The sequence below is a fragment of the Desmodus rotundus genome, chromosome 9 (genome assembly GCF_022682495.2).
Source record: "Desmodus rotundus isolate HL8 chromosome 9, HLdesRot8A.1, whole genome shotgun sequence".
NCBI classification, from domain to species: Eukaryota; Metazoa; Chordata; class Mammalia; order Chiroptera; family Phyllostomidae; genus Desmodus; species Desmodus rotundus.
Window position 1 is genome coordinate 86000694 of NC_071395.1, and position 12951 is coordinate 86013644.

Genomic DNA, 12951 nt, shown 5'->3' on the forward strand with positions numbered 1-12951 from the left:
AACTCTGATTAAATGAGCTAATGTTTGAAAACATCTTTGGTTCTGGAATTGGCTAGCTCTCTTTTTACCCTGGCCCCTAGGGCTAGCTAGCCTCCCCTCGCCAGGCAAACTGGTATCAGATAGAATCAACAGGCAGCACAATAAATAATTGATCTGAAACATGTGCTTCTAATTCAAATAAAGAGCCTTTACCCATGGTGCCCAGTGCTTGTGATCCAAGTATTTTATGTGGAAATTTGAAGGTTTCTGATAACTTTCTGTAAAGAAGTTTTCACAGGGTCTGAACCTCTTGGGGCTCTTTGTGTCTCAAGTTCAAGTTTCTCAGATAGTGATTAAGGATGTTTTATAGGCCCCTGTGGTAAATTATAGCATAGAGAGAGAAAGAATTCTTTGGCTGTGTAATTTAGCAAGACTTAATCTATCTGTTTGGGTTTTCATCCTCCCAGCTCGCTGAAAATGTTACATGATTAACCTGTTTCTCCGCGGCCCACTGAGGCGCCGGAGTTCCCAAGGACGGTCTGACTTCAGTGATTACCCCGCTCAGGTTACGGTATCGTGTTTACTTAGAAGCCCCTCCACCTCAGTCCAGCTGCTTTTTCTTGGGATGACAGACTCGAGATCCAGCATTCTTTTACTTTGCAGTGTGAACCAGTGGGTCCAAACAGCAAAGGGCAATAGTGTATTTACTTTTACATTTTCCTTGTTAGGTACTCAGCAACCAGGAGACGAATGAACTTGGAAACATGTAGCCATGTCGATTAAGTCTCCGAACTCTACCCTAAAGACCCCCAACATTCCTAAGGAAAGGAGCACAGGGTGACATGACAGGACAAGATGCCATTTGTCCCCAGCCAAATGTCATGACCCAACAACAGTTGTAAGAGGACCACGTGAAGTTGGTTTCATCAACCGGGCACAGGGAAAGAACTTGGGGCTTCACTGGGACATGACGTTTTTCTTCCTAAAGAAAAGCTGCAAAGCAGTGCCGACCAGGCCTGGTTTCCTGGCAACACTATGATTTTGTCTCTCCGGGGAAAAGGCCCCTGTGGGAGGCCTTGCTTGTTCTCTGCCCACAGATGTATCTCAGCGGAGTCTCTAGGACAAGCTTTCGTTTTCAGAGACCTCAAAGCCAGGAGAACCTTTGCAGGGAACTTGCCAAGCGCCTCCCCACTGTTTCCTCTGTGTGTCTGAATTACCCCTACTGACATTCTGTGTGTGGGGCCCAAAGTTACTTTCTCCAGCAAATGGGTCATGTTGCTCCTTTAAAAGTGAAAGTGAGAGAGAGAGGCCACACCAAATTTAGAACTGAGGCAGGGCTCCGTGATTGACAGAGGACCCAGGGTCGTTTCTAGAAGTTCACAGGCAAAGTTTATTTAGACACACACACACACACACACACACAAAAGGGCTTGCAGAACGTTCAGAGCAGAAGAAGCAATGCTTACAGTCAGGGGAGCTAACAGCCTGCTTTAAACGGAGAATTTGGTTTCTAATCTTTTAAATAGGTGCAGCCCAGAGAATCTACTTTGCACAAATGAAATACAAATATCTCCAGAAAGGATCTAGATTTCTTGGTAGATGTTTATACAATTGAATAAATTGATGCAGTGGGCCTCCCTGGGGGTGGGAAACACAGTCCCAACAGAGTTCTGCTTTGCAGCCTGAGTCTCGGTGGATTTCAGGTCCCTAGCCCCAGTGACAGTCTCATTAAAACACAGAGTGTCACTCTGGGAAAGGGAAGGAAGGAGCTAAAGGACAGCAGGCCAGGCAGTCCTTTTATCAAGGTCACTCAGCCCTAGGTGCCTCAGAGGGATTTCCAGGCCAAAGTAATTCTTTTGTGTTTGACAGTAATAGTGGCATTTCCTCAACTTCCCAGAAACTACGTGGTTTCCACAGAGACCCTGTCCATCAAATGTCATGTACAAGTTGGCCCTAATGTGAACATCATCTTTTCCTCGCCAGCCTTTGTTCCCTGCGGAATTGCCTTTAGAAACCTCACTCACTGTGTCAGGAAGAAATCGTATTCATGTTCGCTCCTGCAGAAGTCTGGAGCTACACAATCTCGGGGTGCACCCCGTTCTCCTCCTTTTCCAGCCTCCCTTGGAAGGCATGTCCTCATTCCCATTCTCACAAGAGTCCCATAGAAGCTGCAACTACCAAGTGTGAAGTTCAGAAGGATGGATGCAGGGAATAAAGGGGACGTGCCACTAAGTCAGCCTTTCTGAAAGGTCACATCCAGAGTTCTGCTGACACCTCGAGGGCCAAAACCACGCCATAGAAACCTCAAACACGCGCAACCCCACAGGCGAGAGGAAGACTGAAAAGCAAAGTTGATTTTTTTTAACCTGGGCACATTGCAGCTCCAACTGGGATGTTGTTAGAAAGACGCACAGAATGAGATACTTGATGGCCTGAAAATTAAAAATATCCCCCCACTGTTTTGCCACCAGGATTAAGTATCTGTGCGAAGACCTCACAGAGCTCGGTGAATGGGTTGGTGGTCCGTGAAAATGGCACTTGCTTCTCCCTCCCGTGCTTCTCCTTCCCCGGGCTCCCCCCTGTAGCCTGTGGACAGGCTACAGCACGGAGTGAAGCCAATGCCTTGATGCCACAGTTGGTTTTCCATCTAAGTTCACTGAATACTTTCATCTGTAGGGAGAAATTAAGAAAAAATAGTTGACCTACTTCTCATCACTGACCCAGCATTTGAAGCTGGAAAGGCCATTTTGCACAGCGCCTTCTTGCAATGCGGACAGAGCACTTAACTGCAATTCAGATACAGCTGTTCGACAAGCTGTCCCAAACCCAGGAGGACGGCTGGCGGTTCCGCCTGAGTTCCAATTCTGTGAGAAAAGGATGGCATCGCTGTGCGTCACACCCGCTGCCGACCTCAGCGGCGGAGCTCACACCACCTGGAACACAGGCACACGTGCGCACTTTCTGTGTTATTTTTGAGATCTTTATTATTGAGTATCTGCTCGGGGTGTCAAAGCATGTTATAAACTCTAAACAGAAAATTAGAGATAGATGTTACATGGGAATGCCAAGTTTACATTCTATTCTGGGTAAGGGAATTTGACAACAGAATATATTTGTTGAACATCGATGTCTCTATTGCAGTGCTCACAAAGCAAGGTCATGGGTAGACAGAGTCCAGGAAGCAAAGGAAAGTGAAACAACACTAGTAGATGGTAGTAGGCAAAAAAAAAAAAAAAGCATTATTTGTCTCTCCAACGTTAAGCTTCAAGACAGTTTTGCAACTTGTGACCTGAACAAATCTCTCATCCATGAAAAAACAGAAATAAAAAATTTGCACGTGTTCAGTTACAAAGTAACTTTGCTGCTCACAGGCAAAAGGAAGAATGCGGGGAATGAAGGAAGGGAGGAAGAGAGGACAGAGGAAGGAAAAAAGAGAAAAAAGAAGAAAAACAAAAGAAAACACTTTTTATACCTACGTATTTGACTTTTTTTATTGGTCATCTTGAAGTATGTAATATAGTTCAATTTACTTGTGTGCTTTAATTTAAATAGAAAGAGAAGGGAAGATTTCAAAAAGCCAGAACTATGTGTGTATATGTATTTAAATAAAATAAATAAAAATCTATGGCGTATATTGATTGCCAACTCAAAAACAATGTCAAAAAATACAGATACTTCTGAACGTAGCTAATAACTCCAACTCACAAGGCAAAGTGACTCTTCATCACAGGTGATTGAATCTGTATTTAAAGTAGTCACGATTAACATCTTTTAACCTGGAAAGCAAGTGTACAGATGTACCCCATGCCTTCAAATTTAAGCAATTTGATAACCCTCAGCTTCTCCGTTTAATAATGTGCATGAAATTCCTTTAATTATATTTTACAAAATCCTCAATTTAAATGATTGTTCTAAATTCCATAGAAAAATTTCTTAAAATCCACAGCTCCAGGTGCTCATGTTTTGTAAGGTGACCAAGACTGACAGCACTCACACCTGCTCCTGGGTACAAATACATACCTTCCCCTGCCTCCCCCGCCCCCGAGGGGGCAAAGATTCCTTCCCCATGGAGCCAGCCAAAGCTGCTATACTTCAGCACACCCCATGCCTTTCTTCCCAAGGGGTCCCAGTATGTTTATGGCTGCTGTCCGCTCCCTCCCCCATCTCCATGATCCTGTTCCCTCACCTTGACCTTGGGGAAGGTGGGAGGTGGGTATAAAATACCTGCTTGTCAGAAAACCTACCAAGGTCAAGGTTGCCTTATTTCTGCCCTTTCTAGTTGGAGTCAACCAAGGCACCTGAGAGAAATACTGCTCTAAATAATAACACCATCTGTTTTTCTGCCTCCTGGGTTAGAGGAAAAATGGCTCCTAGCACTCACTGACCATTACCTGGGCAAGTGGCTGTGGAGGAGCCATCTGAATTGGTGGCATTGTCTATTTCTCACAGTCACTAACTCTTTTTTCTGATGCCAAGACACAATGAGGGCACACAAAGGGACTCAAATGAAAAAACTGATGTCACACTTCAGTATCTCAACATTGCAATCTACTGAACGCATGCCTTGCATATCTTGGTTAGATGATATAACTTTTTTATAGGAAGCCACTCGTTACACTATCAATTTTGGTACATTAAAATTATTATTGATGCTGATTGCCTATTCTATTTTTTATGTATTCCAGCATCCTACCTTTCTTTCCCCTTATTGAATATTACACCTCCAATTCAAGATGCAAGCATATGAAATAATAAAAGGAGGTGAAATTCATGAGTCAATTAGACTCTTATGAATTATATTAGTAGCATCCCTAGTACAAAATTTGCTAGCAAGTAAAGTTTAAATGATGGGTACTATGTCATTTTTAGATTATCTTTCATCAAGTTTTACCTGTTCTTCTGATTCTTCATCAGCATCAAACAGAACTATAACATTCTCTTAAAGCCCCTTTTATAACTAATACTCGCCCTAAGGTAATTATTAGATAGTAAAATGATTAAGTGCAATTACAGTGTGTGGCTACATTTGGGATTCTACGGAGATTCTGTTTAAGGTCAGGAGAGCTTTCTGGTAAGGTGCTTCCTTACACTCATCGACGGCAGAGGTGGCCGTCTCCTCTGGGCCTTCACAGCTGTTGACGATGGCAACTGCACTGAATGACCTTCTTCTGACCTTGGTTTCTGACGCGCCGCCAGATCCTCGGACTGGGGGAGCCTTTTCCATGTTGTGGAGCTGCTGGTCTTTCCAGTCCAGTTGTTTGGCACTGCAAAAGGGCGCATATACCTCCACGCTGCCCTCAAACTGTAAGCAGTTCACTTTGTAGTACTTTCTCTTCACCTCCAAGACGTCATTGAACCTGTGGCCCCAGAGGATTTCCCGGGGGATGTAGGAACTCCTGGACTGGTGGGAAGTCCCCGTGGAGTCGCCGGTATAGATAAATGTCACCAAAATCTCAAAGTTATCTTTGGCCACTGCCTTCCGGTCCAGGGCATACAGCGGGCTCTCGTGGTCAATTTCGTGAACAATAGTCACGGGCGTGACGAGGATGATCTGGTCGTTGACCAGCTTCAGGTCTTTGAAGGCCATGGTCATGCGCCCGTCGCTGTCCTCCGAGTAGCGGAGGAGCTGGGCGCGCACGGTGCCCTCCACCACGTGGTTGGGGCGGAAGTCCCCGATGCGCCACATGAGGCAGAGCTTCCCGTCCCTCATGCCCACGAGCGCGAAGTAGCTGAAGCGAATGGTCTGGGCTCTTTTGCGGGCGGTTGCCATTTTGGCCAGCGCGGCCCCGATGATGAAGGTGTTGATGACGCAGCCGAGGATGGACTGCAGGATCACCGTGAGCACGGCCACCGAGCACTCCTCCGTGACGCAGCGGGACCCGTAGCCGATGGTGGTCTGGGTCTCCAGGGAGAACAGAAAGGCCCCTGTGAAAGAGTGCACGTTGTCCACGCAGGGCGTGATGTCTGGGTTGTTCAACAGGTCTCCGTGGTGAAAGGCTATGAGCCAAAAGATCGAGCCAAATATCAACCAGGAGAGCACGTAGGACAAGGAGAAGATCACAAACATGTGGCGCCACTTGGTGTCCACGAGAGTGGTGAAAATGTCGACCACGTAGCTCCCCCATTCTCCAAAAATGTGCTTGAAGTACACGTTGCAGCTGCCGTCTTTGTGCAGCAGGCGCCTGCGGGCTCGCCGCTTCTCCGCGATGAGGTGCTCCGGGGGGTACCCCGGGTATTTGGGGTCCACGTTCACGATGGGATAGCTGCTGCCGTAGTAGCTCATTCCTTCCTGCGCCCTGCGGGCATCCAGCTGACTTCTGAAACTGAAATAGATCTCTGAGCCTTGCTTTCTGTTGGTTTGGGTTTCCAGTTAAAACCTGAAAAAAAAAAGAAAATTAAACTCACTTTAGCTTTCATTTCCATCTTAATAGCAATTTGCTGAATGCGAAGCAATTGTACGCCATTTGAAATAGCTGACTTCACTGGAATGACAGGGGCTCTCACTATTGATTACTCATTTCGGTTCAGGATTCAACTCAGTCATTATGGGAACAAAATATGAATTAGGGAAAATAACATTTTTATAAATGCATGAAGCCTGAGTAAACACTATGATTATCCCAAATGAAGCATCACTACTGTTTCTGAACTGACCTAAAAAAGAATTGTCTTGTTTTTTTGTAGACTCTTCTGGCATGAAAGCATTTAGAAAACAAAATAATCTATAATATAAAAAGGCAGAATATAATTCAGATATTTGTCTAGCAGTCTTATCACCTTTCTGTTTAAATAGATCGTTTTCTTTAAAAGAAAGAGACATGTAAAAGTTTCTGTCTTCACGTGAAAATGTAACTTACACACTGGTTGCTATGATGTAGTCCGTTGCCCTTAGCACCTGTTGCTTCCTCTCTCTTCCACGGAGCTTGTTCTTCCTTGTGCACTTCCCAGGACCGAGCAGAACTGATTCGAACACTATTTCAGATTCAACTCCTTTACCCTAGCTCTACCTTTAGTCTAGAGAGGAAAAAAAAATCTCTCTTAACCCCAGAGGAGTTAAAACCACTCCCAGTTAGGCTGTCAGTAAGGTATAAAATTGCTTGTGCCTTTGTCTCATAACATCCATCTTTTCTTTCTTTCTTTCTTTCTTTTTTGGCACTGGAAGCTCTTCTCTGTCCTTCTGAATAGAAGCCCCAAAATTTGCCAAAGTTGCTAATCTTATTGCCCTCTTAAAGGGAGCATACTTCCAGTGGACCCCTCCCTTCTGCTTTTCAGTTATGTTCCTGATTTTTTCACAGCCATCCCGAGGCAAAGCCCTCTCTGTCCCTCCAAATTCAGTCTTTAAAAAAATTAAGGCAGAACATACAGTTCTTAATGCTTTTAGCATATCATGGTCTAGGCTCAAGTCTGAAAGCAAGTTTTAAAAAATCAATGTTAAACGATCTTTAGTTACTTCTATGCAAAATTAAGAAGTCACTGCAGCCCAGTATTAATGGCTTAGTAATTATTCAAGTATGTTTTCTACACAGTCTACCTGCGTTGGGTGAGGGAAGGGAGTATGAGAAGAAGGTGACACTTCAGAGGATCCTGCGACTCTGGGGCACTGAACAATGAAGTCGGAATAATTACTGTTCCTGACATTGAGACCACCCCCTACATGTGAAACCAACCAGGACACTGATCACTAAATACTTACCCAGCCTGCCTTCCAGCTGCAGAAGAGAGGAAATAGTTAATTTCCCTCTAGTCAGAAGGCATCATTTTTCCTCCTCTCCAGGGATCAGACCACGTTACAATAAACACTTTGTTTGGTGGACCACTGTGAGGATGGACACTCGGCCAAAAAATCCCGCAGGGCACGTAGGAGTTTCTCTCTGCCCAGCTCCTTGCCAGGGGCCACGTCGCCCACCCTCCTCCAGGTCTGATTTTGAGTAGTTGCCCTCTCCTTTGTCAGCCCTTCATCGTGTTTTGGGGTGACAATCGTATAATTTCAGGATGTGACCCAAGTCTGAGAAAATGCTTACTGGAATGTTGAATAGAAGATATTTCCACGAATTTTGTCCACAACATATATCATTCCTTGTAGGTTCCAGGCTGACTTCCCAGTCTCCACTCTCTCACCTGGTCATTGGAGGCAGGAGAATGGAGCCAAGTATAATCAAAGACCCATATGATTTGAAACTCAAAAGCGTATTTGGAGATAGGATTGTTTTCTTACTGAACGCTTCCAACCCAGTTCCTTAAAGGGGCCTGCCCTGACCGTGGGAGTGCGAGAATGAGGAAAGCACAGTCCATAAATCAAGAGCTACTGTGTGACTGTGATCTTTTCTGCTGCCAACAGAAAAACGATTTTTATTTGAAATGGCATTTGGTTGGCATCATTTTCAATTCCAGCGATGCCAACCACTTTTATAAATAAGCCAGTTGAAAAACACCTGCATTAGTATGCTAATTGGCAAATGAATCTTCAATTAAGACAAGCGACAAGTGAGGAAATTTGAGGATGTGGAAAGTTTCTGAATCATGTAACAATTTCAGGGATACAAGTTTTGGCTGTGAGAACTCCGCCCCAAACGCACCACGTCCTCTGCTGTGGTTCATTACTGGGGTTGTTCCTTTCCACTTTCCGGAGAAACGTTTGGGGATTTGGGTTAGGAGCATGCACTTCATTCCCCCATTCTTAGATTTGCCAACCATATAAAGGACGCATTTTTCTAAAAGCCCATAGTTTTTAAGCTAAGTGATAGATTATAAGCAAATAATTTTCTTCAGTCTTAACCATTTTTCAGGCTACCTGATGAGTAAAGAAGTTTATGGTGGTCCTTTTGTCAAAATGGCTAGACAAAATAAGTAGTTATTAACCTCTTGTTTCACATATTACACTGATTAGAGCAGTTTTCCAATTGTTTACCATTAAATAATAGAAGAAAAGGCTTGTTGATTGGCTGGCAGTCTACAATGTTCGTGTTTCTCAGGATTAAAACTCAGCTTTCAAAGTTCCTTAACACTTCCATAATCACCTTCCATTCCATCATGGAAAAGCATTTGCAACATTCTTATTGCTGAATTTCTTTTCTGTATTTTGTGCTCCTTGCTCTCCAGAAACAGATGGTGGCTGTTGCACTGGTTGTAAATTCTTAAAAAAAAAAAAAATGGAAGTATGATCACTGTAATTTCAAAATTGTGGAGAATAGAGTTCAAAAGTAAATGCTGAATTGGGTAAGGTCCCCCTTCTGCACCAGGTTCAAACTGTTTCTCCAGGTGATTAATGGCAAAGGTAGAAAAAGGAGCGCAATTTCTTGGCCTTGACAGGAGTTCTCTTCTCAGTGCGGCCAGAGCAAGAGACAGAGCGCAGTCAGGGGGCGGGGCTTCCTGGGAAGGCCACAGAAGCTCAGGATAATTTGCAAAGACGCTTAGGATGGCGCTTCGGCAAGATGACCCCATTCACTGCCACTCACAGGGACACCTGACACAGAGGAAGTTAGAGGAGACTGCCACCCCCATCCTGACAGTCACTTTCCTCGGAAGTTCTTCCTTGTGTTAAGTTCAGACATCAAAAAAAAAAAAAAGTTCCTTAATGTACTTTGACTGGTGAGATCAGAAATTTGTCCTCAGTTTCCCACATCTTGGTATGACTTCCAGGAGAAGCCTTTACTGATCAGTGTATTTCAAATGTGCTATTCACATGACAGGGAACATTTTCACCAAAACAAGTAAGTGGCACCCTGTGTATCTGTTTCCGACTCTCGCTGTGCAAAAGCGCCTCTAATGGACTCACCAGTTTTGAAGCAATGTCTCTGCCGTTTTGCCCCAGCTTCTCAAATTCAGCTATTTACCAAGCAGGCTACTCTTGTGGATAATTCTTCAAGCTTAAGCTTTTCATTACTATGTTGTGGGCACAACACAATGGTTAAGACTTTATAATCTTCTGTCACATTGATAATAAAATTTGATCTTGTCTCTAAATCTACTTAATATAAACACGGTCACAGTAACCACAAATAATGGCCTTAAGTATCTTTGGTAAATTCATTTTATGACACCAACAGCCTTTCAGATTAACCAGTATTTTTTTATAATGCAAATGACGTATGTGAAGTCATCACTGGTAATCAAGTAACTTGCCTGGCGACTATTAGGTCAGATAGATTGTAGTGGGAACTTGAGAGCTGATGGGGTAGAGAGCAGAAAAGGTGGCCTAAATTCCAAGGGCAGGTCACTGTCCTTGAGGACAGGCTTGGGTGGAGCTTTGTGGTGTGTGGGGAGGAGGACTCAAGAATCAGAGAGAAGGCGTGGTCAGGTGGCACGTAGGGGTGGGCTCTGGTTGCTGAGCAGGGAAGAAAGGGGGTGTTAATGAGATGCAACAGAACCCAAACAAGTTAGGTTATTTTGCTCAAAACTCGTCCTACTGCTTGTTGCCTTGGAATTACGCCTGAGCCTTGTCTTGCCTGGAATCCTCCTGAGACATTCAGACACACTTAGGTGGGGCCCGCCATTCAGCCACGAACACCTGCTTCACCCGCACCTGCTGTCCAGACTTCTCCAAGTACTCTGTCTCCTGAACTGCACACAATTTCTCCATTGCTGACAAATGCATGGAGTTCTCACATGTCCTTCTCAGCTACTGCTATCCCCAGAGCAGGCCTTGGATTTTACCAGTGACCATGGATTTTACCTTTTTCCTGATATAACCTTATCATTTCTCCTTCTCAAGCAATGTCAGAAAGTTTTGTGCCACTTAATGATAGGAAAGGATGAATGTATAATATGTTATGAGCAAACCAGACTGGCAGCTGGTGCTGGGAAGGAGAAGTGAGGCCCCAAGTTGCCAGGACCTTTATCTGGAGATCCTTTTAGGAACCAGCTTTTCCCGAAGTAATAGTTGCATCCCAATTGTGAACCCTGCCTCCCCCCAGACGACACTGCGTTTTAAAAAGGAGGAGAAATGTGGAGGCCGGGATGATGTTTCTTCATTTTCCGGATGTCAAGATAGTACCAAAGTAACATGAATTATGATACTAAATTATTCTGGTCCACATTCAATTACCTTAATAAGAAATAGTCCGAAATAAAATGGGTTTTTTGTGTTTTGGTTTTGTACAGAACCCACGCGCTGGGAAGCAGACTCCAGGTCCAGGTCGGTCCTCACTGTCCTGAGCGGCTGTGTCAGGTGGCTTGTCTCCTCCGTGTCTTCCTCCATGAAACGGGGATGACACCTACATCTCTTAGGTGCTGGGAGGCTGCACGAGATAATTAGTGGGAAGCCATCTTTCGCTGTGCTGAGCTCGTAGTCGTTACTCAATAAATTTTCCTCAAATGTGAGTCCCATGAGGACTCGGTTTCCCCCTCTGTAAAACATCACAGCTTCTGTTTTAACCCTCTTGAAGAGCTTTCCACTTGCGTGGCAGCAAGGCACAAACTATGTGGTTCCCCATAGATATTTTTATTTAAGTTCAGGGGTGGCATCACTGTTTCCTGCCACTGCACACCGGGCTACTTGTCTGTCCTTCCACTCCTTCCCCTAACCCCCAGGGACGGGGTCATTTTTCTTTCCTTTTCACAATTGTTAACAAATAAGACATCCCCTATTCCTTGCTCCCAGCATACAGGCAGGCACCACACACACATGCACTTTCAACTTAGTTTAAGAATTGTATTGCAAAAATAATAATTTTATTGCTATTTACTCTGAGCAACCAGCCTAAAAGGAGCAAGACTGACACTTGGCAGATTTGAGAAGTTAAAGAAATTCACAAGGTAATTATTGTGGGTGGAAAAATGGACCTATGGAAAGTAACGTCACAGGGTGGTCTGATCACAAATTCCTAACTGGGCAGGTCATGGTGAGTAGTCACGTCCCGGGCCCAAAATGTTTTGGTAAAAGGTCTATTTTTACCTTAAGCCAGCCCTGTCTATTGTTCTCGTGCATCTGGGTTAACACACCTTTGCGATGCCAGAAGTAATAGCCCCAGGAGGAGGTATTAACCCTCATGAGAACACATGATCTTGTTAACCACTAACCATCCTGTAATCTAATGCCTGCCTTGCTTTCTCCCACATCCATGTAAATTCCCTCCTTAATTTCAAGCAACGAAAAGAAGCTGCAGAACTGTTACTCTCTGGGGCGTTTGAGATCTGGCTCCCCTGCATATATCGTCAGTTTGGCTCAAAGAAACTCATAAAAACATTTGCACATTTCTTACGTCCACATCATCATGCTTATTCTTTGTCTTAAAAGCCATGTACATTTTGTACTAAGATGGCTCTGAAGGTTTCTCTTTTCTTATCTTGAAAATCAGCCTGCCCATCCCTGTCTTGGAGGCATGCCGGCCCCAGCTGCTGAGAATTTACCTGGCGCTGAATCTGGGCTGGTGCAGAAGCTAAATGCCACGAGATCTCAGGTCCTGTTAAGAGACCAGAGCTCAATTTCCCTTTGTTGTGTAAGGAAAGTACTTTCCCCCAAAGGCTTCTAAAATTGTCCAGTGGAGAATTTATTACTGATTGTTTACTTGTTTGGTTTTTGTTCGTTTTTAAAAATGGAGCTCCTATTACGTGCCAGGCCCACCCATCTTTAGGAATCGGTGAACAGAGTCCCACCTGTATGGAATCTGCATTTGAGAGTTGGGCACCAATACACATGAAAACAATACAATGAGATCATTGCTGATCACAGTAAGTGCCCAGGAGAAAGCAAATGAAGTAGTGATGTGGAGAAGAGCCGGAGCGGGGCTGAGGGGGCCGCTTAACAAGGGCGGTCAGGGGAAGTTCAGCCCAGGACCTGACAGTCAAGCCCAGCCTTCACTTTTCTTGGCTCCAGCCTTGGGTGAACACTCTCAGCTCTGGCCTGGTGCTCCGTCCTGTTTGTTTGTGGGAGGCACAGTCACTAGCTGGTTGTTAAGGCGCTCTCTATTTATAGGTGTGATTTGGCTGCTCCGTCCTTTGTTCTAAGCTAATTTTAAGGCCTGGTTCTCACAA

The 12951-nt window shown here is 44.6% G+C and overlaps 1 protein-coding gene across 7 annotated transcripts in view; it reads right to left on the reverse strand.

Moving 5' to 3' along the window:
• Positions 1-2940: 2940 nt before the first annotated feature.
• KCNJ16 (potassium inwardly rectifying channel subfamily J member 16) overlaps positions 2941-12951 on the reverse strand; it is a 45130-nt gene continuing 35119 nt past the window's right edge. For 2 of the 7 annotated variants that reach the window (XM_045182438.3, XM_053911549.2), the window contains exons 2-3: positions 6837-6993; positions 2941-6356 (exon numbers count right to left, since the gene is read on the reverse strand). In XM_045182438.3, the coding sequence (XP_045038373.1) occupies positions 5000-6262 (1263 nt within the window). In that variant the 5' untranslated portion in view covers positions 6263-6356; positions 6837-6993 and the 3' untranslated portion in view covers positions 2941-4999. Of the gene's footprint in view, positions 6357-6836; positions 6994-7672; positions 7953-8000; positions 9489-11023; positions 11217-12951 lie in introns of those variants that run through there. The other 5 variants (XM_024573296.4, XM_024573295.2, XM_053911548.2 and 2 more) reach the window with 4 other exon arrangements.